Here is a 24,751-nt window from a genome sequence, read left to right on the forward strand (position 1 = left end):
CCCTGCGGTGTTCACTGCCTGCCCCGTGCAGACAGGTCAACACCGCTGAACACCCCGAATCGGTGCCTGCCCCCCCCCGGGTCCCAACACTCACAGGCCCGCAGGCCGCCAACGCCCCGCATTCTCACAGCACTGACCTCCAGAAAGCCCTGTGCCAATCATTTGGGCCCCTTAATTGTTCTGGAAGGAGGGTGCTCTGTGACAGTCTGTGGCCCGCAGTCAGGGTGTCCTCGGGAAGCTGGGTGGGGCCTCTGCTAAGTGGTGTGTGTTGGGCGGGGGGGGGGGGGGGGTGAGGGGGGAGGGCCAGGTCACCGGTGGGCCCCCACCGCAGCCCAGGTGTGTTTACGTGGGGTGAGCTCTGGGGGCTTCTGCACATCCGCCCAGAGACTCCTGCTGGAAAGCAGTGCAGGGAAGCTGTGGCGTCGTGGGAGGCCGACGGGCCGGACCACAGGGGCATCTGAAGCATCCTTCCCTCTGATGGCAGCGCTTCAGAGGAGGCCATGTCACAGCCCCAGGGTGACGGGACTAGCGCTCCAAGTGGCTGCTCACTGTCCAGCAAAAGGCCGTCGTTGCACGGGGCGGGTAAGACACGGGCTCCATCGGGGCAAGAACTCTCCATGGCGGGGTCCACGTTGACTCTCTTGGCGTGGCTGGGTAATTCCAGGAGAGGCTGCCCTTTGCCCCGGGGTACCCCAGTGTCCTCTCAAAGGTACCCAGAGCAGGGCTTGCCAGCTGGGGACCTTGTGCCAGGAAGGGGGGCTCTCCCATGCCCGCAGGTGGGTGGCACACAGGAGCCCAGTGCACTGGGGGCCGAGTGGTCACATTCTGCTTCCTGGAATCGCTGGCCAGCAGCCTGGTGATGGGACAAATCTTTGCTTCTTTCCTGGAAACATGTGCCAGTTAGAGAGTCTGAGGGTTATTTTCCTGGATTGTTAGCACAGGCTGCAGGATGCCGGAAATCTGTGTAATTTCACGGATACCGTGGGAGTGGGGCATGGCTGTAGGAGTCAGGCTGCGTGACTGTGATCACACGTGTCATGGCCGTCGGAGCGGGTGGCGAGCACAGGCACCTCACCCCACCCTTCTCCACGTGCACACTCCAGGAAGTTTGAGAGCAAAGTGAGGGCGCCCACCGGGCCCCCAGCGCCCTGCTGGCCCTCCGTCCAGTCTGGTTCCTCCTCATCTACACACAAGCAGCTCACGACCCAGGGGTCTCCTCCCCCACCCCGGGACAGCCCGTGTTGGGAGGGGATCTGAGGGATCCTCCTGGGAGGCAGGACCCCTGCCCTGAACCCTCAGAACCCTCTTCAGGGGGGCACCCTGCCATCTCGAGGGGCTCGTCTGAGCGCAATCAGCTTCTCTGTAAAGAGTTGGTGATGACCCTGCCACTCGAGCTGCATTTTCGAGGGTGGCCTTCCTCTCCTGTGCAGGGAAGGAGAAACCGGCCACCGCTCGCGTCAGCCGAGCCCCCTGCCCGCCCCCACCACTGTCCGACGTGGACGCAGACGAGCTCTCACGGGGTAACTTTGAGGTGGGATTCCGGCCTCAGAAGTCTGTCAAAGCCGAGCGGGAACAGCAGCCGGAAGCCGGAGAGCACGGGCAGCAGGGTGGGGGCCCCGAGGCAGTGGCCCGGCTGCCCCGGCCCAAGGACGGCAGCCTGGCTGTGAACCCCGGCCCGGCGGACCTCCAGAGCTGCAGCCCCGGCTGGTGCAGTGCCTTCTACGAGGCCGACTGCTTCGGCGCCGACGTCTACAGCTACGTGCAGGAGTTGGCAAGGCAGAAAGCCGGTGGGGCCATGGATGCCGACGCCCAGAGCCCGGTGAGTCCTGGGCCGCTGCCCGGTGCTGGGGGAGGGGGTGGAAGTCCCGCGTGGCAGCAGGTAGTGGGGCATGGTGTGCACAGAGCCCCTCCCCGTGCCCCATTCCATGGCCCCCACCATGGCCACCACCAGCGCCCCCCTCTGGCCTGGGCATCCCCTCCACCTCTGGGGTAGGAAATGGCTTCTGTCTCTTTGTGAGCTGGGCAAGTGGTCCACGCGTGGCGGGAGAGGACCTCGTGAGGGCGACCACAGTTGGGTTCGGGCCGTGTCTCTGGCGGGCCGGGCAGGTGCAGCTCCCTCCCCCCAGGCAGCCTCCTGCCCCTTGGGCAGCGCACCCACCGCGATGAGGGAAGTGCCGTAGACACCTTGCCCATGGCAGTCCATTCGGGCCGGCCCCGGGCTCCATCTGGCCCGGCCTGAGCTTCTCTTGTGAGCAGCCCACCCCTCCCCCCGCGCTATCCTGGTCAGGGCAGCCCAGGCTCCTCCCGAGTCAGCAGGGTGACAGGAGGGCACAAACCTGAGAGTGGCCAGGCCAGGCAAGTTCTTAGGTGAGGGCAGCGCCCCAGAGATCGGGACCCGAGGTTCCCCATAACCAGCCGCTCTGACCTGGGCTGTAGCCTCCCCCCGGGACCAGGGGCTCCCACGGAGGCGCACAAGGTGCAACCCCCCCCCTACCCAGCAGAGCAGACGGGAAGGAACCGTCAGCGCTCAAGCATCCTGCCCTGGCGCCTCTACCCGCCCCTGCTTGACTCACCTCCTCTGGCCTCCAAGCACAAGCCCCAGAAACGTTGCGTCGCCCCGGCCCTCACAGCACCATCTGAACCTTTCCCAGGTGTTTTCGCCTCGTTGGCCTCCGGCCACTGCCTCAACTTGGCTGCACTGCTCAGCCCTGCGCTAGACAGAGGACGGGCCCTGCCTGGTCCTGGCGCACGTGTGGACGGCGGCCGTGCCCTGTGGAGCCGTGCCGTTCCTCCCGACGTCGTGTCGCAGGCCCTGCATGTGCCGCCTCAGGCAACAGACTCGGAGGCCTGGCCTCACGCGCTGGGGGCCTCCTGTGGGGACCCGGTGCGCAGGGTGGCCCCCATGTAGGGCGCCCTCCTCTGGGACCACACGGAAGCTTCACGCCACTGTGTTGGAGTCCAGTGCCGCGGGCAGAGAGGACAGCTCCCAGGCCCGACGGCCCCCTTCCTTCCACTGGGGGGCCTGCAGACCTCGCTCGCACTTCCTTTTCTGTAACGTGTATTTGCCCTCGGAGCTGCTGGATGTTCTCGCCCCGGCAGCCCTGGTTCTGCACCGCGGGGGCCTTTCCCAGAAATAGAAAGTGAACAGACTACAAGGGGCAGAAGGTGCCAGCACGACTGTGGGCCACATCAGACTCCCGGTCGTGGGAAACGGAGGGTACGGGGCTTGCACAGGTGGTGAGAGAACAGAGCGGGCACCAGCGACGGGGTCACGGCTCATGGCACCCCAAGACGAGCATAGGCCTCGTCACCAAGAGTGGAACAGCTTCCCCTGACGCAGGATCCTGAGCGTCCCAATGCTCGTCCCCATGAGAAGAACCCAGAGACCGTGAGCGCTGGGAGGCGGTGAGGAACAAACACGCTTCACGGAACACTCACGCGTGCACACTTCCCAGCTGTGTTGCTGATAGGGCCCAGAAGCAGCAGTGAGCACACTGTCCTCCAGTCAGAGGGACCAGGGCTCCGGGGGGAAGTCACCGACCCCGGGACGTGTGAAGAGGAGCTGGGGCATCTCGTGCCAGAAAGTAAGGAGATGACGAAACGAGACGGGAGACGTCCAAAGTCAGAGGAAGCAGCTACAGAGCTCCGGTGCCCGGAGCGGCAGCAGTCTGAGAAACTAAAGGAAGCACGCGGGTGTGTTTTCTGACTCGAAGTGGCGCGTACCCACACGTCCGCACTGAGACAGGTGGCTGACCCGAAAGGAGAGCAAGGACCCGACGGTGCTTCTGGAAGAAATCGAAAACCCACCCTTAAGTTCACGTGGAATCTCAAGGGAGCTCAAACAGCCGAAACGATCGCGACAAAGAAGAACAAAAGTGGAGGATTCGCACCTCTGGTTTCAGAACTTGTCACAAAGCTGCCACCGTCCCCACCGTGTGGTCTCGGCACGGAACAGACGCACAGGCCCGTGGGGCAGGATGGGGAGCCCGAAACAAGTCCCCGCCGACGCGAGTGCTGAAAGGCCGCCAGGCCTGGCCAGCGGGCAGAGGGCAGAGGGCAGTCCGCACAGCGAATGGCGCTGGGAAGACAGGTGTCCAGCTGCACAAAGGAGCGGTCGGGCCTGGACCATACGGCACTTTCAAAAATTGGCCAGAACATCGGAGACCGAAGCACAAGAGCTAAAACCCATGGAGGAACACAGGGGAGGAGCTGGGTGACGCTGGACTTGGAGATGATTTCTTGGACACGACACCAAGATCGCAGGCAACAGAAGTAAAAATAGATTCACTGGACGTGATCAAGATGAAAACCTGCGCATCAGAGGATGCCACCAACAGACCGGGGAAAACAGTTACGAATCCCACGCCTGAGAAAGGCTCGGGCTCCAGAGTACGTGGGGAACACAGAGGACTCCGCAAGCACCGAACAACGGACGACGGACTTGCACAGACATCGCTCCGAAGAAAACACACAAATAGCCAAGCTCACGAAAAGGTTGCCCGGCGTCGGGAGTCGTGAGGGAAAAGCGAATCAAAACCACAGCGAGGCACCACCTCACACACAGTAGGGTGGCCGATACCAGAACTTGGAAAAGAAAGAAAAGAACACGTGTTGGGAAGATGAGGAGAAGCTGGAACCCTTGCGCACGGCTGGCGGGAACGTAAAATGACGCTGCCGCTGCGGAAAACGCTGGCGATCCCTCCAAAACCTAAGCACAGAATTATCAGTGGGTCAGCAGCCCCACGTCTGTGCACCCGGAACAGCCGAAGGCGGGGTCTCGAGGGGACGCGTGCGCTCGGTGTTCCCAGGAGCCAGCAGGTGCGAGCCGCCCAAGTGTCCATCAGCGGATGAGCGGATAAAGAAGATGTACGATATGCGCACAGTGGGACGTCCCCCAGCCTCGCGGGAGGGAGACACCCGTCACGCGCGGAGGAGCCCCAAGGGCATGATGCCCAGTGACAGAAGCCAGAGACAAAAGGACGGGCCCGGTGTGACTCCACCCTCACAAGGTCCCCGGAGCCATCACGTTCACAGCCACAGAGAGAGGACAGTGGGCGCCAGGGATGGGGGAGGGGATGGGGACCTGATGTCTGATGGGGGACAGATCTTCCAGGATGGGACAGTCCTGGGGATGGGGGGGGTGAGCACACTGGATGCCACGGAACAGCTCGATGAAAATTTGTTAAAATGGTAACTTTTATGTTATGTTTATTTTGTCACAAAAAAATTTCTAAATAAAAATTTTAAAATTAGTTGAGAAAAAAAGGGGAGCGACGACCATTGGTCCCGGGGACCTGAACTGACACCTGCAGATGTCACCATAGGTGAAGCTCTGAGTGACAGAGAAGACACGGGCAGCATCCCTGGGGAGCCCCCTTCGCCCGCCCCTCAAGCCCAACCCACCACCGTCCCACCACCCTGGCCACAGCGGGACCGCGAGCCAGGAGCCCCACTGACCCGGGGGACAAGGGTGGCAGCCAGGGCGGCTCGCGGTGCCCACACCGACTTCCCCGACAGCTGTGGGGACGGGGGGATGAGAAGTCCAGCTGTGCCGCCCGTGTTGGAGGTCACCTTCTGCGGTCACAAGTCATGTCCTCTGACATCACAGGTCACGCCTGCTGGGCGGCTATGGACCGGCTGCCCTGTTTCCAGCCCCTTGAGCTCAGGGCCACAGAGGGTGGCTCTCACCTGTGCGAGTGCCTGGCCCAGGCTGACGGGGCCCTGTCCTCAATTCTGTGTTGTCTTCGGGGTGGTGGCCCCTTGCAGGGAGATGCACCCCCTGGTGAGCGTGGGTGACCCATGCACCGTGCACAGACTGTTCTTGAAAGTGGGCTCGGAGACGTGCTCAGCCCAGGAGGCTGCTGGCGCCCGCCTCCGTTCTTATCCGGACCATGACCCTGTGGTGGGGACGAGGCTCCCCGGGCCTGCCACCACTGAGAGTGGGGCCCGGTCCCGCGGTCCTCGGCGGGCGGCTCCCGCGGGGGACGGTCTGCAGGAAGCAGGCAGTTTGAGGGAAGCTGTGGAGTGACGTGTTTTCCCTTCTGTTCCTGCTCGCCCGGGAAGGCGTCTCTGCTGGAACCCGAATGCCGCCAGGTGAGTTTCCTGTGCCCTTGTCTGCATCGTGGGTGGGCTGGATCAGGCCGCCGGTTTCACGTTTCGCTCTGAGAGCCACCGTGTCTGTTTCAAAACAGGAGCCCCAGACAAACTCGAAGGGTATAAAACAACCATTAGACACACTTCCACATTTGCTGCCCAAACAGAGCGAGTGTGCAACAGGTCAGGCGTTGGGGTGGGGGGTCAACCAGAGGGCATCATGTTCCCTCCATCTGTTCCTGACCGCACAGCAGCACCTGCACACCCAGTGCGTGCCGACTGGTGCCCCAGCACGTGCCGCGAGTGGGGGCCAGGAGCCCGCCTTCCGCGTGGCCGCAGCATCTCCGAGGTGGCACACACAGCGCGGAGGTCCTTTGTTGCCCTCGCCTGCTGTTAAAACGGGCTTTGCTTTCAGTGCTGAGGTGAATGGTGCTGATCTCGGTTCATCCTGTTATGCCCAGAATTCGTGATCCCCAAAGACCACCAGGGAGCCGAGTCCGATGCAAAAGCAAAGAGCCTTTACTCGAGCTAGCTCAAGCTCAATCCCCTACCTGCACCGACGCAGGGGTGAGATGCCGGGGAGAGAGAGCGAGTTTCAAAAGCACAAAGGTTTTATAGGGGTGTAGGGGCAGTTGGTGAGGTGATGGCTGTGGCCTCAGCCGATTGGCTGGGGAAGGGTCGTGGCCTCGGCCAATTGGCTGGGCAAGGGTCGGAGTCCTGTTACGCAGGTGGCCGGGCGTGTTTTGATCGGGAAGTTTGAACGGGTGAGCGGGAGGTTACTCAAGGGGAGGAGGCGTGGTCTGAGGTTTCTGCGATTTTCCCGGAAAAGGGGTCATGTCGGGGACATTGTCACTCAAGGTGGAGGACACAGAACAAGATGGAGTCGGCCGGCGTAGGCCCGCCCTTTCAATCCCTCTTTTCTCTCTTTGCCTACAAGTTCTGGCTTTTCCAGCTTCCTTCCGACTGTGGTTTTGTCTCCTCCCCAGCACTGGCCAGCTTTCAGGCCTGTGTAAATCAAGGGCCATGGTGTGTGATGAAAAAAACCCTCACTTGGGTTCGGCCAGGGGAAACGCCTAACCTCGAATGATCCTGGGTGTTTTATTTAGACGCAGCCAGACCCGCTCAGCCCGTGGTCCAGGACGCCTTCTGCTTCTGCCAAGTGTGGCCATGGCCGTGCTGCCCGGCTCCCATGTTTCTTCTCCATCATCCCGTTCTGCGTGAATTTTAATTCACATAGATTTAGTTTAAAATCAATCAAAATGGTCCTTTCCAAAGAACCAGTCTGTAGTTCAGTAGCGTGAGAGGTGTTACTGACAAACTTCACACCCAACCTTAAAACCTGAGGTTGCCGAGACGCTCACCTGGGACGAGACCGCGTGAACTCCGTTCTGGCAGGTGTGTGACCCATCGGCCCCAGTGCCCACAAAGCTGCTCCAGGAGAAGGGGTCTTATCAGCATCTGGACAAGCATGCAAGGGGGCGACAGGGCTGGACAGGGCCTCATGCAGGGTGGCCTCAGAGGGTGCTCTCCCCATGGCTGTTCTGAGCCACGCAAGAGGAGGGGAGCCCTGGAACACGGGGCCGAGGCCATCCTTCCCCTCTCCGGCAGGGGCCACTGCATCATCAGAAAGCCAAGGTCACAGAGAAGCATGCATGGAGGGCAGAGACACTCAGGTCCCTACACCCAGAAGGCAGAGGAGGAGTCCTCCGCGAACACAGTTCTGCGGGGCCGCCTGCATTTGCCGCTGTGTGGAGATTTGTGCCGTCAACGATGAAATGTTCCAGGTCTGCACCATCCATCAGGGCAGCCACCAGCCATGTGTGGCTAACTGAGCGCTTGAGGTGTGGCCCACGTGACCGAGGAATTGACATTTCCATACCACTGAAATAGAAGAGCTGCCACACACGGCCAGTGGCTCCCACGTCGGAGGCGCACTTCAGTCCTGCCCCCATGTACCCTGGGGGCCTGTTCTCCTCCGCACCCTGGCGGCTGGTGACCAGGGCCCCCAGCTGTCAAGTAGGGGAGGAAGATTTGGACCCGGGGCCACGTGGTGTCAAATCCACGCTCTGCTCAAACACAGGCCCAGCCAAACGGTGCAACGGCAGCTTCCTCCCCTGCCCTCGAGGGTCTCCCTCGAGGTCTAGATCGACCTCCTCCCCATGCGTGACTCCTCCCCTGCCCTCGGCAGCCTGCACTCAGAGGCCATGGGGGATCTGATTTACCAACGGAGATGTGGCAGGGCCATGCGGTTGTGTTTGCACCACACTCCCAACACCAGGCACGGCCCCTGCCCCCCGGCTGCCCTGGGCCTAGAGGCTCCTACCCTCTGCTGTGGCTGTTGCCACCCCGTTGTTATCGGAGCAGCGTGAAGAAGACAGCCACGTGAACCTCCTTTCAGTAAAACCACCAGAGAGAAGGGATTCAAGTATTTAAATTAAAATATCACCTGCATTTTTTATTTCACAAAATCATACAGACATAAATGCTACAATAAAGCAAAGTCCATAGTTGTAGTTAGATAAGATCAGGGGAAAGCTTCTTTGGGTTTGAGGTGCTTAGATGTCCCCAAGTGAAGACCACAGTGTATTTGACTTTCAGATTAAGGTTCTTGTCAGTGTGGCCGCTTCAGGGCTCTGGGGCCACCTTGAACCCTGTTAACAGGAAGTTATTTCCCAGGGAGTCTGAGACCTCCCTGAGCCAACGCCTACCTTTCCCTGGTCCCCGGCCCTAGTCTGGTCCCTCACTGTACCCACCCACAGGAAAAGTAAACCCACAGCCCCAGCTGGAGACCCATGCTCAAGGCCAGCTCCCAGGGACCTGCCTGGTTTCCGGACCCCTCACTGCTCCACTGTCACATCCCCCCTCAGCCCTGGGCTTGGCCAGGTGGGGGCAGTGGGCCAGGCTGTATCTGTCAGCTCCCTCCTTGAAGGGAGGGGCCACATTTGGATTCTGGTCCTTTCCAACATTCCCTGCCCTGAGCGGGCCTGCCCTGGGGCCTTTCCTGCCCCCTCTGGGTAAGAGAAGAACCCAGACTGTCTGCCCTGGAGGACAGAGCCAGGGATACTGCCCCTCCGAGCGAGCACCCTTGTGGACCCTCCCAGGAGGATGCGCCTCTTCTCCCTGAAGATGCAAATTCTCCTGGAGGGAGCTGGGGCCTCTGTCGCTGGGCTCCCTGGTGGGCAGTGACACGTGACCCAGCGGAACTTCCGCTGGCACCGCGGCCCTCTGGACGGTCCGCAGGCGGCAGCGTCCACACGTCCAGGCCACTGTCCCCACGCAGGGGTGGCCGAGGGGCCGCGGCAGGAACTGGGGCCAGTCGCCCCGAGTCTGTGGCAGGGACTCCGTGCTGGGGTCCCCCGGACAGCGGGGCCAAAGTGCGGGGTCGCATGGGGGTCCTGCAGGGACCTCCCCGGGCCGCAAGTGCCCCCCCTCCGGCCCCTCCCAGGACCAGGAAGGCGGTAGGCATGCGCCAGGCGCCCTCCCAACCGGCCGGAAGTAGTATCTGGAGAACGCTCCAGAAGGACAGACCCTCCGTGGGCCAGGGCAGGTGTCAGGGGTGGAGCCAAGGCCAGGAGGCAGGGCCTGGGTCGCAAAGGGATAGGGCGAGGCCCAAGCTGTGGACCCTGTCCGCCAACCCCCTCCTCTGCGGGCATCCCGGGGGCTGCTGGGGACCTGGCGGTCTGTGATTTTCTTTAAGTGGCTCAGAGGAATCCCTGTCTCTCATTGGCTGGACTGTGGCAGCCCCTCATTGGCTGGGTTATGGCAGTCCCGCCTTAGTTGGGCTCTGGCAGTTTCTCATTGGCTAGGCCATGACTACCTCTCACTGGCTGGGCTGTTGCCAGGACAGGAGGAAACCTTCCTTCCTCCTGCGGGGTGGTGAAGTGTATCCACCTGCAAGGTCCTTGCTGCGTCTTTACTTCACCGGGCCGTGGGCTGAGAGCTCCCTTGCTGGCCTCCCCCCGCTGTTTCAGCGCGGTTTCCCTTCACATTTCCTAGTGTCCTTGCACTCGGCCTTGCACAAGGCCTCACATCCCAGCTCGCGGGCACAGATAGTCCTTCTGTGGCTGTTTGACAGCTTTCCTCCCAAGAACTTCCACATGATTCACATGTGTGTCCCTGCATGCTAACGTGTTTTCCGTGTGTGCATCTTGTGTAGACCTTGCTGAGCAGTTGCTTTCGAGACAACAGACGGAAAGCCTGTTGTGAGCGGAGCCTGGGCCGCCAGCACCTCCTGCAGAGGGAGGAGGGCGGTCGCCTGGGCTCACGGGCTCTTTCCTCACTAGGAGCTGGAGCAGCAGCTCATGATAGAGAAAAGAAACTACCGGAAGACTCTGAAGTTCTACCAGAAGCTCTTACAGAAAGAGAAGCGAAGCAAAGGTAGTGTTGCGTGTCCACATGCCAGAGCACAGAGTTGGACAAAGCCCCCCCCCCCCCGGGAGCTCAGGGGACCACTTTGTGCCACCTCTGCCTGCCCCCAGGTTCCGAGGTGAAGACCATGTTGTCCAAACTGAAAGGGCAGCTAGAAGAAATGAAGTGCAAGGTGCAGTTCCTTGGACTGGTCAAGAAGTATCTGCAGGCAAGTCCCCCTGCGTCTCTGCCCCTCCCACCCCTGCCCCTCCCATCCCTGTCCCTCCCATATCTGCCCCCTCCCATCCCTGCCGCCTCCCATCTCTCCCCCATCTCTGCCCCTCCCATCTCTGCCCCTCCCATCTCTCCCTCATCTCAGCCCCTCCCACCCCTGCCCCCTCCCATCTCTCCCCCATCTCTGCCCCTCCCACCCCTGCCCTTCCCATCCCTGTCCCTCCCATATCTGCCCCCTCCCGTCCCTGCCCCTCCCATCTTTCCCCTTCCCTCAAGAGGCCTTCATGCTCTTGTGGATACCCGGGAAATCAGTCCCTGGGAAAAAAAAAAAAAAAATCATGAAAACGTGCCGCGATTTTTGAGAAGCCACAGCCATGCAGAGTGACTCAGCACCCATGTCCTGCAAGCACCCGGTGGCAGCAGGTCAACCAGAGGCAGCTAGCTCCCCACCCCACACACAGGTCATGTACGCCGAGCGGTGGGGCCTGGAGCCCTGCGCCCTGCCCGTGATCGTGAACATCTCGGCGGCCCACTGCGACACGCTGGATTTCAGCCCCCTGGACGAGTCCTCGTCCCTCATCTTCTACAACGTCAGCAAGCACCCGCGCGGCGGCAGGCAGAGGAAGGCCCGCGTCCTGCAGGCCGGCACGCCCCTGGGGCTCATGGCCTACCTCTACTCCAGGTGCAGCCCCCGGCCCCTGGGGGGGTGGGGGGGACTGTGGGCTCCCCTGGGCCCCTGCGTGCCTTTTGAAAGCAGGAGGGAGATGGAAACAAAGAAACAGGCCCCCAGAAGGCGAATGAGGTGAAAGTCTTTGCCTCATCGGAGATGGGTTGGCACTTCTTTTGATTTAGGAAATTTTGAATCAGAACTTTAAGCTGCCTCGTGTCAGCTGCCGCTTGCCTCCTTTGCCAGGCTCTTGGCTGGACGTGCACCTGTAGACCTGGGCGTCTGGGTCTCAGCTGTGCGGGGCAGGTGCCTTGGAAGAGAGACAGGGGATGTGGGATGCACAGTTAACAGCCCAGGGGACTTCTGAATTTAAACACACACGGGAGCCTCAGAGACCTGCCTGGATTCCATCCGCTTTGCCGGGTCAAAACACCCCTTAATTAATCGTGTGGCTTCCCAGGGACTGCCAGTGCGGTTGGTCCCAGCCACTCATTGAACTATTTCTGCAGCTGCCGCCTCTCAGCAGAGCCCTGCACTGGTGCCTCAGACACTCTGACTGATCCGTGCACAGGGGCGCGTTCACCCTGCAGCATGGAGGACCAGTCCACTCACACCCAGGCTCGCAGGGATCCCCGGGCCGCCCCCGGCCCCTCCTCCCTTGTGCCCGCCCCGTCCATCGGCACAGCCACGTGTCCCCCTGGTACAGGCACAGGGCCTCCTGGCAGGTTCCCTTGACCCGATGGCCCGGCCGACGCCACGGGGGCCAGCAGGTCAGGGCTGGGTACAGACTACCTTCCCAGACAATGGTGGAGGCCTCCCCCGGTTCTGGCTTTGGGGGGCCCGTGACACACTTGGGGGCTCCCGGGGCCCTCTTTGAGCTGAAAGCTGTGGTGGTCCCAGAACTGATAGTCAGGTGTCAGCAGGGGACACTGGGGCTGTCAGGGGACGAGGGAAGTACCCTGAGAGCAGAGGCGCCCTGGGCCTCCCGGGATGGCAGCCTCTTCCCGTGTTCTCCCGAGGTGGGCTGTACCCGACTGTGCTGGGAGACTTCCCCTGGCGGGGGTCCTCCGACCAGCCCTGACCACGCGCCCGATGAGGGCGGGCTGTGCAAATACAGGAGACGTGCATGTGTGCATGTGTGTGTGGGGTGTGTGTGTGCTTGGGGGGTGTGCATGTGTGTGTTGAGGGGTATTACGCGGCGTGCCGTGTATGTGTGTGCACAGCACCTCCAACAAGGGGAGAGCCCTTGCTCAGACCCCGTAGGCACCCCCTTCGTGGGGCAGGCTGGACCTGACCCCGGCCGCAGCACCCCCAGCTCCCAGGAGCCCCAGGGTGACCAGGTGGCTAGGCTCCCTCACCCTCCAGACACCAGGCCTCCACCCCCGAAGCCCCTTCCGGGAGCCTTGCCAGGACCCCTGCACCTTTCTTTCTGGGACTCAGTCACTGACCTGCATGGTGTCGCCCGCCCTGGGGTTCCCTGGGGCACCCCTGCGGGTGGGGGACACTCATTCCCTCACCTACCTGGTTTTGCCCTGAAGAAACTGAGAACTTTGGGGCACGACGAGCAGCTCTCCTTTCTAATGTAGGGACTTCCAGTTTGGGGGCGGGGGTCACTGCCTGTGCACACGAGTCCCCCCAAACAGGTTCTAGAAGCAGATAGCGAGGGTGCCTTAAAACTCGATGTTAAAGAAGGTCCTCCCGCCAGAAATGGTTGGGAGTCCCTAACGTTACCACTACCCGCACGCACCTTTTACTTCTCCAAGTGCTTCTCCTGGCAAGGGCCGCGCATATCTACGTGCTCACACGCGGAACTCACACGCCTTCTCGCTCACGCACGTTCACACGCTCTCTCTCTCACATCTACCTCAGAACTGCTAACGGGGGCTGTGGGGAGCCGGGCCCTCCCTCCCCGCTTAGCTGAAGCACAGGTAAGGTCTCCTGGGAGGAGCTGCCTGCCCGGCCCGGGGTTGGGGACGGATGGAGCTAGGAGGCGGGCGGGCGGGGCCGAGCCTTGGCCTTGCCGGTGTTCTGAGCACCTCCTCTCCGCCCCAGCGACGCCTTCCTGGAGGGCTACGTGCAGCAGTTCCTGTATACCTTCCGCTACTTCTGCACACCCCACGACTTCCTGCACTTCCTGCTGGACCGCATCAACAGCACCCTGTCCAGGTACGGCCCGGCCCACGAGGCGCCACACAGGCGCACGGTGGACCCCGTGGCGCCTTGTCAATGGCTGTGAAGGGCCAGGGGGGCCCTGCCGACCCTGGCCAGGATGATGGCTGTGCCTGGCCGGAGAAGGCAGAGCAGGAGGGAGGGTGCGAGGGGACGAGGCGCCCAGAGAAGGGAGGGAGCAGCAGGAGGGGAGAGTGGCTGGGGCACCTGGGTGGCTCAGTCGGTTAAGTGTCAGACTCCGGCTCAGGTCCGGCTCAGGTCCTGATCTCGCAGTTCTTGAGTTCGAGCTCTGCGCTCACAGCTCAGAGCCTGGAGCCTGCTTGGGATTCTGCGTCTCCCTGTCTCTCTGCCCCTCGCCCGCTCACGCTCTGTCTCTCTCTCTCTAAGATAAATAAACATTAAAAAAAAAAAAAGGGGGGGGGGTTTAAAGGAGGGGAGAGTGGCCGAAAGAGACACCGATGCTAATGGAGGAGGCAGGGAGGGGATGGCCTGGGTGGGGGCAGGGGCAGGTGGCCTGGGTGGGGGCACGGGGGGAGGGGGGTGCTGTCCTGCAGGCCCTCAGCCCTCCTCAGCAGCAGCGCATAGGCAGCCCAGGACTGCAGTCAGTGAAGGATGTATGGACTTGTTCTGGCCTGTTCTCTGACCTAGCCTGTCGTCACCACAGGCTCCCTGCGCCTGCCTGGCCCATCAGCCATCACCTCCCTCCTTGGGGCGGGGACTCGCAGGGGACACCTCCATACCCCTTACTCCTGCACATGTGGAGCCAGGCCCCCACTCTGCCTCTCGTGGCGTGTGCTCACACCGTGTGCCAGACCCCTGGCATCTCAGCCCGAGCTGCAGGGGTGACAGGTGCCTCAGGACTGGCACCAGGCAAGGCTGGCGGACAGGCAGCAGGCCCCTGTCCCGAGTCGCCGAGCCCGAGGCCCAGCTATGCGGCCACGGCCTCTCTCTTTTGTCCCCTGACACGGGCGAGATAGGGCTGAAACACCCCTCGAAGGCAGAGCCACGTTCAGACCCCACTCACACCCCCCTGCTGGGCAGTGCGTGACCCCCAGCAGCAGACAGACCCGGTAAAGCTTAGGTCTCTGCCGTCTGCCTCCAGGGCTCACCAGGACCCCACCTCGACCTTCACCAAGATCTACAAGCGAAGCTTCTGCCTCCTGCAGGCCTGGCTGGAAGACTGCTACACCGTGGACTTCACTCGGAACTCTGGGCTCCTGGGCAGGCTGGAGGACTTCCTCTCTTCCAAGGTGAGTGCGGCCAGAGCCGGCACCAGGGCAGCCCCCGCATGCCCGTGGGCAGGACTCAGGGTGAGAGCCACCAGCCCTGTCTGGGTGACGAGTGACCACCCTGTGCTTCTGCCCAGATCCTGCCCCTGGATGGCTCTGCAGAGCACCTGCTGGGCCTCCTGGAGGTGGGCACTGACCGGCGGGCCGAGGGCACCTCACGTGGCACAGACCTGGAGGGCCCCAAGGAGGCAGAGGAGGACACCAGGCCTCTCAACGCCCTCTGTAAGAGGCTCTCGGAAGACGGCATCTCCCGGAAGGTGGGGGCCTTTCCCGGACTGGGGGGACGGGGGGTCTCCTGGGGCAGAGGCAGCACAGCCCAGAGAACACAGTGCACGCACGCATGCATACTCACATTCACACACGCGCTTGTGCACTCACACATGTGGACACACGTACAGACACACGCGCGGCCCTGTGAGGCTGGCACTTCCTGCCCGTCCTCGCCCTGGACGAGGACAGTGCAGGAGCCCCGGCCAGGTGCTCAGATGACCTCACATTCCTGATGAGTGGAACAAATCATTGGCAGGAAATGGCCTAGGATGGGGGCCGGGTCTGAAGGGACCTGCCCATAATATATGGGGACGGTGCCACACTTCTTCAGGGGGGGACCTGCTGAAATGACCAGGACAGGTGTCCCAGAGCGGTGGGTGGCAGAGATTGGCTCTGCGGCTCTCTCTCTCTCTCTGAGCAAGGGCCTGGAGCCCTCCTGGTCCTCCCCACCCCCACCCCCTCCCCTCCGGGCTCCTCCTCCCGCCCCTTTAGCACCTTCTGACCTCGCCCTGCAGAGCTTCCCCTGGAGGCTGTCCCGGGGCAACGGGCTGGCGCTGCCCCACCACAAGGAGCGCCAGTACACCATCGCGTCCGCCCTGCCCAAGCCCTGCTTCTTCGAGGACTTCTATGGCCCCTATGCCAAGGCCAATGAGAAGGGGCCCTACTTCCTGACGGAGTACAGCACCCACCAGCTCTTCTCCCAGCTGACGCTGCTGCAGCAGGTGACGGGGCCGGCCAGCCTGGCGCGGGGACGCCACGGGGAGGGACGCGGGGGCCCTCGCTGGCTCTCTGGAGTTGCTGGGCGGACGTGCGGAGGGCAGTGAACTTGGCGGGCGGGGCTGCGCTCTGGAAAGGCCCGGACTCTGCTCCTACTCCCACCCCTCCCCCTGCCCACCGGCGCCAGCGTCCCTGACACTCCCGCCTCGCGAGCGCTAGAGGGCGCCCTGTGGGCCTCCTCCCTCCTGGCGCCCTGAGCCCCGCCCCCAGGTGTCCCGCCATCCTGGGCCCCAAGTCACTTGGCGGGTGAAGGTGGTGATGGTGACCCAGTGATCCTACCTGCTGTCACCACGGCTGGGCAAAGAGGCCCCCAGAGATGCTGCCTTGTCCACGAGGCCCTTGGGAAAGGTGCCCTGAACATCTGCGTCCTTGTCTCCGACAGGAATTGTTTCAAAAGTGCCATCCCGTCCACTTCTTAAACTCCCGGGCCCTGGGCGTCATGGACAAAAGCGTGGCCATCCCCAAGTGAGTGTGCACCTGCGGGCGTCACCCCAGAGCTCTGGGACAGACAGATGGCTGGCGGCAGGGGCTTGGGGGGTTCCCCTGAGTGTCTCGTGGACACTCTTGGCCAAAGGGAGACGCCGATGTCACAAACGTCCTCGGAGCCAGACGCTCCCCGCTCCGCAGAGCCCATCCTGCTGGCCCCACCCGGGTCCGGAGAGCCGCCTGCGGCCCCGGGGGCCCGGGCAGGGCCGCGGCCGCACGTCCTCGCCGGCATGCACACGCCTGTCTCTTCCAGGGCCAGCTCCTCCGAGCCTCCGACCGCCAAGACGTGCAGCTTGTTTCTGCCCAACTACGTCCAGGACAAGTACCTGCTGCAGCTTCTGAGAAGTGCGGACGACGTCAGCACCTGGGTGGCCGCTGAAATCGTGACCAGCCACACCTCCAAGGTGGGTGCCCGTCTCACAGGAGGGCCAGGGTGTAGCCGCAGGGGCGCGGCGCCTCGCGGGGGGGCCCCAGTCGTCCGTTCTCCGCGCACGGGGCAGCCTCAGACTCCGCCCGAGCAAGGGTGAGAGCCGTGTCACAGCCTCTGTCGACAGCATCAGGCACACCACCCGGCTCGCCCGCCGGGCACCGTCTGTCACACCCCGACCCTAACACCGCAAATGCGCACCGGCTCTGAGCGCCGTGGCGGCCCCTCGTCCGTGCAACTTCCACACGTGTGCCTGTGCACACCTACAGTGTCACACGTGCACGTGCATTCTTACACAAATGCACTCCCTCACACACATACCCCCTCACACACTCACAGCCACGTGCTCATTCCCTCACACACACTCACACACTCACACTCCCTCCCTCTCACACTCACATACGCAGCCGCAGCCGCAGGGCTGGGAACTGTGACTCCCGGCCTTCCCACTAACCTGAACTTTTCGAGGGTGGGGACCAGCTTGGTTCCTGTCACAGCCCCGCAGCCAGTACAGTGTGTGTTCTCAGCAGGTTCGTGGGATAAACAAAACGGGTCAGCGGTCCAGTCAAGGTGAAGGTCTTGCCGTTCTAGGGCCCCTTCTTCGCCCCGCCGGCCTTCCCCCTGACGGCCAGTCTCTCAGCCTGAACTAACCCACCTGCTTCCGGCAGTGCACCAGGCAGGCCAGGAGGGACAGTCACCTGCCTCAGAGCCGGCGCCTCCCTCCGGGTTCCCACTCACTCACGAGGGGCTGGGGGAGGACGGAGTCCCCGGGCCCCGGTGCATCCCGAAGGCCTCTGCTTTCCTGCCACCTGAGGCCAGCCCTGGCACGGGGCATCGCCAAGTCCTGCCCACTTGAACTGCCACACTGGCATGCTGAGGCATGAGGTTGGGACCACAAGGGCTCCTCCCGTGGGCGGATTCCCACCACTTCGCAGGCGGCAGCAACCTGAGGGCAAACTCTGGCCCAAACGTAGGGCTCCTCCTGCGAGATCCCCATCACCGCTGCCCCTGGGCTGAGCACGACAGGGGAGCTCAGGGGTGGGGGACGCCATCGTTCTGCCCCCGGAGCCGCCCCCAAGCCCACAGGGGCCACCACCCCCCCATCACATGGCAAAGCACAGAAAAGTCTGTTCCAGCACCTGTCTGCGATTTCTTTTCTTTTTTTAATATTTTTCTGCGTCCCCCGGAGCCCAAAACCCACAGGGCAACCCAAGACCCATTAGCAAGTGCAGAGTTCTCCACATTTTCCCCCTTAGGGGAGAATTTTCGCACTTTAGAGATTTATTAGCCCTCACTTCTCCAAGATGTGGGAACAGGGAGCCTGGGCTTACCCGGTTTGTTCTAATCCACGACGTTACAAATACCGTGACATCAGAACGTAGCTTCCCTAAACCAGGTCTTCAAACAGGGGCCTGTGTGGTTAGTCCTCACGAGGACTTCCAAGGACAGGTCCAAGGACAATCCACAGCCACTCCACGGCCCTCCCAGGATTATCCCTATGTGAGTCCCCAAAAAGAGGGACGAAGGCCCCCTCCCAGCCTGAGAGAGAAGGTGAGCTCGGTGTCCCGAGTCTGCGGGTGCCTGCCCAGCAGGCCCACACGGAGCGGCACGACACCTCTGCGGGCCCGGCGGTCAGCACGATGGAGCGGATCTCTGGGTGCACACCCGGGCACCCAGCCTGGAAGGACAGTAGGGACCATGGTGTCACTGGGGCAGAACGCCTCCTGTTGTCGCGAACGGGCCCTGTGTCCCCACAAGCAAAAGACAGAATCATTCAAATGGGCAGTACTCAGCCGCATGCAGGAACCACCGGGGCCAAGAGCCTCTGCGGCTCATCGGGGGACGTGTTTCCAAGGAAACTGCACGCGAACCTTCGACAAAAGTGTTTGTCACGTTCCGACGTATGCGTTGTTTCACTTGTTGTGTGTTATTTACCGTAATGTCAGAACAATCCAGAAGACTGGCTTCTCCATTTGTCAACTGTGGTCACAGGAAACTGTCAACATTCAAATTCTGAGGCAGAGAATGCAGCGGGGCCCTGGGGACTGCGTACATCCCACACACGTGACGCGCTGGGGAAAACGGAATGGAAGTACGAGGTGAAGAACAAGAAACGGTGTGGAGTTTGTCACCTTCAAGAAAAACTTGTTGACTTTTTTTCGGTGAATAATGGTGGGTTTGAAGGCAAAACCGCATTTTGACTTCTTCAGGTAATTTTCCAAGTGATAGAATACAACAGCCAAGAGAAAGAAGCAACCCAAAGGTCCATCCACGGACAAGCGGGTAGACAAAATGTGGCCTATCCACACTATGGAATAGTATTCAGCCTTAAAAGGGAATAAAGTCGGGGTGCCTGGGTGGCTCAGTCGGTTAAGTGTCCAACTTCGGCTCAGGTCATGATCTTGTGGTTCACAAGTACGAGCCCCGTGTCGGGCTCTGTGCTGACAGCTCAGAGCCTGGAGCCTGTTTCAGATTCTCTGTCTCCCTCTCTCTGACCCTCCCCCATTCATGCTCTGTCTCTCTCTGTCTCAAAAATAAATAAACATTTAAAAAAAAAAAGGAATAAAGTCATGATACAGGCTCTGGCATGGCTGAGCCTGGAGCACGTCATGCTCAGGGAATAAGCCAGTTCCAGAAAGCAAATGCTGTGATTCCGCTCTAGGAGATCTCTGGGGGGGTTCCAGCCACACAGACAGAAGGTAGAAAGGTGGGGGCAGGAGACGGGGGTAGCTGTTTGACAGTTGTGGCCTCAGTTTTACCAGAAGAAAGCTCTAGAGATCTGTGACACAACCCAGTGTCACTAACGCTGCGGAGCTCTATTAAGAGTGCTTACAAGAGTAAATTTTCTACTGCATATTTTTTACCACATGTTTTTAAAAACAAAAATGTGATGGAACAGTTTTATCTGAAAGTGCTGGAAATTACATACTTCACATCTATTTAAACACTTACTTATTTTTGAGAGAGAGCACACACACGCACGCAGGGAAGGGGCAGAGAGAGAAGCCCAAGCAGACTCCGCGTTGTCAGAGCAGAGTCTGGCACCGAGCTCAATCCCACAAATCTGAGCCGAAATCAAGAGTTGGACACAACTGACGGAACCACCCAGGCACCCCTATTTTGCATCTGTTTAAATATATGAAGAAAAAAGTGGGACGTCAACTTAAAAAGTATTAGCGAGTAAATGTTTTCCAAGACTCTTTAAGAAGCACTCAGGCCAGACAGCTGGGAGGCCACCATGGTGGATGAGCTCCAGGGGCCCATCTGTGTGACCTTCGATGGCATCAGAATCACCGCAGACAAGGTCAAGTCCAATGGAAAGACATGTGGTTGGGACCCACAGGCAGGCAACTGTTCCTGCCTGAAGGATGGCCCTGGCCCTGGTGACAGTTTATAGGGTGAGGCAGCTCTGAAATGAGGGGTCAGCTGAATTCTCTAGAATCTTCTAGAAGCCTCTGGAATTGTGTGAAATCCAAGCGCTATCTGTGGGTCCATGAACCCAGGACCTCAGGCCTCTGAAACAGCACACGCGGTTAGGAATGAGAATCCCACCGGGCGTTCCTATCAAATCTGGTGAATTTGCCAAATCTGCTGACTGGCCACCCGCAGAGGAGCAGTGGGGCCCGTGGACCCACCCCCTGGTCAGGCGCTGAAGCCCTTCCTGCAGTGGAGTCGCGCCACGCAGATGAGAAGCTGCTCTTGGCCACGAGATGCATCGGCTCCGGGGTGCCCTTCTGGGTCCTAAAGCTGTGCCCCCTGCCCCATGTGTCTCACTCCTAGAGCAGAGGTTTGTCCTGGGAGAGATTTTGCTTTGGAGAAGGGAGGCTGACTTCTTTTCACATCTTCGTGCCTACTGGGTGCTTGCCTTTTCGTTTTGTGTTTCCGAGTCATGAGCGTCCTCCTGCCCCTCAGAGCCATCCTCTGAGACCTGAGCCCACCTGCCTCCTCCCCACACGGGTGGTGGGCCTCCTGTCCTGTGTGCCGTGGTGCTGGGTTACTCTAACGGGTCCTCAGATGCTGTCTACCGGCTCGTCTTAACCCGGAACACACCGAATGTGTCATTTTCTGGTTTCAGTTGCAGGTGAATTTACTGTCCAAATTTTTGCTGATCGCGAAGTCTTGCTACGAGCAAAGGAACTTTGCGACAGCCATGCAGATCCTGGGCGGCCTAGAGCACCTCGCAGTGAGGCAGTCCCCCGTGAGTCACCTCCGGGGGGCGCTGGCCAGGGGCGGGCGTGTGGGCACCGGCACGGCCACGGGGGTTCACTGTGCTTTTCTTTTAGGCCTGGAGAATTCTACCCGCGAAGATAGCAGAGGTCATGGAAGAGCTGAAAGCCGTGGAGGTACTGGTGCTGTGCCTGAGCTTCTAGCAGCTTCTGTCCACCTGGGGCTTCCCCTAAGGACGCACCGTGTGCACCTCCACGGGGCTCACCGGGCAGAGTCTGCGTCGTGGCCCCCAGGCCACACGGCCCCCTCGGAGTCGTGCGTGGAGCAGCCCGGCTAGCCTGGTCTTGCACGCCTCCCCGTGAGGCCTCTGCCACTCAGCTGGGCAGAGACCGAGGGGCCAGTGCCCAGGGTACAGGTGCCCAGAGGACCAGACTGAGCTGAGCTGGCCCTCTGGCCTTGGTGCTTCTCCCCAAGTACAGAGGCACCTGCCTCATGAGATCAGAAACGAGGAAGCGCTGGAACGGTGGGCATTTCCCCAGATGCGGCAGCAGGAGCAGAGGCCCCGCGGCCCCCACCCCGGGCCCGGCCCCCTGCAGGGCGGGAGGGCTGCTGCGTGTCCTCGGTTGACGCCAGAAACAGGTCCCTGAAGCTGGCCGGCCTGGGTCTTATTGTCACTTGGGCAGCTGGGTCACCTGGCTGTTTTCTGGAGCCCGGCAGAGAGTAGGTTAGGAAACGATGGTGGGACGCGTGTGGCTTTCTGCTGGATGTCCGGGTCCCCCGTGTCTGCCAGTCTCAGACATCCGCACCGCCGACCCCCGTCCAGTCATCCCAGGCACACTTTGGATTGGATGTAAATCAGTGCTGTGCAGCCCCATGCAGGGGATTGGCTGAGCTGAGGGCCCTGGACTGACTCTCACCTGTCTCCCCCTGCCCACGCCCCCGGCTGGGCCCCCAGGTCTTCCTGAAGAGCGACAGCCTGTGTCTTATGGAAGGACGGCGCTTCCGGGCCCAGCCCACTCTGCCCTCGGCGCGCCTCCTGGCCATGCACATCCAGCAGCTGGAGACGGGGGGCTTCACCATGACTAACGGGGCCCACAGATGGAGCAAGCTCAGGTGAGGGCCTTGCTCCCCACGGCCCCACGGGCCCCTCACGCTAGAGCTGTCTACACAGCCCACTCCTGCGGGGCCGTGGTTCCCCTGCCCGACACCCCTGGGTGCTCGGCATGCCTGGGAGGTACAGACCGGGGGCCGCTTATGAAAGCCACCGCGGCGGTCCCAGCCAAAGTGGGCCATTGCTCATTTCTGCCTCGGAGGATGCAAGAGTGCCCGGAGAAGCCCGGCCTCCAGCCCACCCCCCCTGGGAGCTCCAGGCCTCCTCCAAGACGCCCCCGCATGTCTCAGGACCGGGCCAGCCCTTCTCCAGTGGGCCTGCACCCACCCCCCCACACATATCCCCCCCCCCCCCCCAGCCTCACACCCACCCTGCTCTCCTCCCGTCTCTTCTCCACACCAGCCACGTGCACAGTCAGGTGGAAGCTGGTCAGACCACAGTCCAGCTGCACTCAGCGTGGAGGGCTGGCCTCAGCAGGCACGGCCCAGGGGCCTTGGAGCCCAGCGGTTCCAACCTGCTATGTGCAAGGCCTCCTTTCGGTCACCAACTTAAAAAGTGCTTAAGAGACACCACAGTGCACGTGAATCCGTGTCAGCAGAATGGCAGGCCACGACCCAGAAGGCACAGGGGATGAGACCTAATGAGGCCTCTTCTTAACTCTATCGTATGTCTGGATCCAAGAGCCTGGTCCCCCACACTGGACCATCTCCGTCCACAGTCGCGACGGGAAGACGTGTGTGGAGCCCACGGCTTCCCCCCTTCCTGGACGACCCCCACCCCCACCTCCGGGGCTGTGTGGCCTCTGTTCAACTTGCAGCTCTGAGAGGAGGCAAGCCCTGCTCCACAGTGTCAGCCAAGCCCCGGGGTGTAAATGCCCCCACGGTGGTGGCTCTTGAGCTGTCAGGTGATGTCCCTGAACACAGAGCGGGGGGGGGGGGAGCATGTGCCCAGTGGCCCCTGCATCTCCCTACCTCCCGTTTCTCCTCTGCGATGGCTGACACTGGGGTCTATTCACGTCGGAACCCTCAGCACTGACCAGACCCGACACAGACGTTCAGTAAATGTTTGTGGGAGGAAAGTGGACGGATGGACAGAGGGACGGATGGGAGCGCGGGTAGACAAACAGGCCTGAGTAACGAAACGAGGTTTGGCTGTCAGAATAAATACGGAAACTCACCCAGAGCTGATACCAGAAGAGGTCTGGGTTAGACGTTTCCGGTGACGCGCCGGGAACTCCCAAGCCACGGCCTCGTGCGAACTAACGGTTCGCTTCTCCCCAACACAGGAACATAGCCAAGGTGGTGAGTCAGGTCCACGCGTTCCAGGAAAACCCCTACACGTTTGCCCCCGACCACAAGCTGCAGTCCTACCTCAAGCAAAGAATCGCCCGCTTTAGCGGGGCCGACATCTCCACATTGGCGGCCGACAACAGGGCCTCCTTCCACCAGATCACCAGCGAGAAGCACTCCCGCAAGATCCAGGACAAGTTACGGAGAATGAAAGCCACGTTCCAGTAACGGGGGGGTGGATGTGATGAGAATGCCAAATCGGGGACAGGACTGGGGCAGAAAAGAGCTGCCCGCTTGCCGTCCAGGCCCAGGAAGTCCGTGCAGCCCAGCCTCTGCTGCCCCGGACGGGGGACCCCCAGTGCAGGAGCCAGGGCCCAGCCGCGGCGTCGGGGTGCATGCCCGGGGGGCTCTGGGGGGTGGAGGCTCGAGGGCCTTGCCGAGAGGGAGAGGATGGGGGCTCTGGTGGAGGTTGGGGTATTGCTGCTAGTTTAAAACTATATTTTAAAATTAACACAAAAATAGAATAAGTAAACTCCCCAGGAGCCACATACCCATTTATACTTCTTAGAGATAAACCGCTCTCTGCCAACTCTCCAGGGATCCCGCCCCCCCAAAACCCCACAGCCACCCACCCTGACTCAGAGCATTGTTTTCTTGAGTCCGGCTTATGTCTGCCCAGCAACCAAGGACCAAACTGACCTCTGACCCCCGTGCCAACCATAGGCTCCAGGGGTGTCCGAAACCTTCCCCTGGGGCCCTGAGGCTTCCTTCCCAGTGGCCCAAGCCCCAGCCTGGGCCCACACTCCTACCCTCAGGCGTCCTCCCACCCCACAAAACCCCCCTCCCCACCCCCAGACCTCCCCCATACCTCACACCTACCCCTGTCTCCCAACCTCCCGCTCCCCACCCCAGGCCTACTACCCCCACAAATACCCCCTCCCCAACCCCAGACCATCCCCCCAACTCCTCCTCCTCCTCACCCCCAGACCTCCCCCCACACGCAACATCCCCCTCCCTTCCACCCAGACCTCCCCCAGATCTCCTCCCACATCCCAGACTTCCCCCCCCCCAACACCTCACACCTATACCCATCTTCCACCCAGACCTCCCTCTCCCCACCCCCTGACCTCCCAAATTCTCCCTCCCCACCCCCAGACCTCCCCCCACACCCAAATTCCCCCTTCCTACCCCCAGACCTCCCCCACACCCCCCTTCCCCTGACCACCTCCTTCCAGACCTCCCCTTTAGGGGCCCAGCTCAGCTCACCCCCATTCCTGCCAAGTGGGGGTGCCTGAGTTTTGCGGCCCTTGCCCCAGCAGGCAGCCCCGCCTCTGGTTGCTGGTGAGGGAGCACCTCACGGCTCCACACCGGCAGCCCCCCAAGTGCCCGCGGCCCCTGCCCAACCTCCACCCCTTAGGACAGTTC

The 24,751-nt window shown here is 61.4% G+C and overlaps 1 protein-coding gene across 2 annotated transcripts in view; it reads left to right on the top strand.

Annotated features, from left to right (window-relative positions):
- The window catches only part of KNDC1 (kinase non-catalytic C-lobe domain containing 1), a 63,970-nt gene extending 39,766 nt beyond the window's left edge, over positions 1-24,204 (top strand). Inside the window, exons 16-31 of one of the 2 annotated variants that reach the window (XM_047825417.1) lie at positions 485-582; positions 1,431-1,819; positions 6,064-6,093; positions 10,377-10,470; positions 10,572-10,669; positions 11,136-11,356; positions 13,394-13,507; positions 14,613-14,760; positions 14,877-15,056; positions 15,585-15,791; positions 16,229-16,311; positions 16,586-16,736; positions 20,835-20,957; positions 21,043-21,102; positions 21,882-22,039; positions 23,323-24,204. In XM_047825417.1, coding sequence (XP_047681373.1) covers positions 485-582; positions 1,431-1,819; positions 6,064-6,093; positions 10,377-10,470; positions 10,572-10,669; positions 11,136-11,356; positions 13,394-13,507; positions 14,613-14,760; positions 14,877-15,056; positions 15,585-15,791; positions 16,229-16,311; positions 16,586-16,736; positions 20,835-20,957; positions 21,043-21,102; positions 21,882-22,039; positions 23,323-23,554 — 2,386 coding nt within the window. In that variant the 3' untranslated portion in view covers positions 23,555-24,204. The remainder of the gene's footprint in view (positions 1-484; positions 583-1,430; positions 1,820-6,063; positions 6,094-10,376; positions 10,471-10,571; positions 10,670-11,135; positions 11,357-13,393; positions 13,508-14,612; positions 14,761-14,876; positions 15,057-15,584; positions 15,792-16,228; positions 16,312-16,585; positions 16,737-20,834; positions 20,958-21,042; positions 21,103-21,881; positions 22,040-23,322) is intronic. The other variant, XM_047825418.1, reaches the window with a different exon arrangement.
- The last annotated feature ends 547 nt before the right edge of the window (positions 24,205-24,751 follow it).

The sequence above is a fragment of the Prionailurus viverrinus genome, chromosome D2, assembly GCF_022837055.1.
Source record: "Prionailurus viverrinus isolate Anna chromosome D2, UM_Priviv_1.0, whole genome shotgun sequence".
NCBI classification, from domain to species: Eukaryota; Metazoa; Chordata; class Mammalia; order Carnivora; family Felidae; genus Prionailurus; species Prionailurus viverrinus.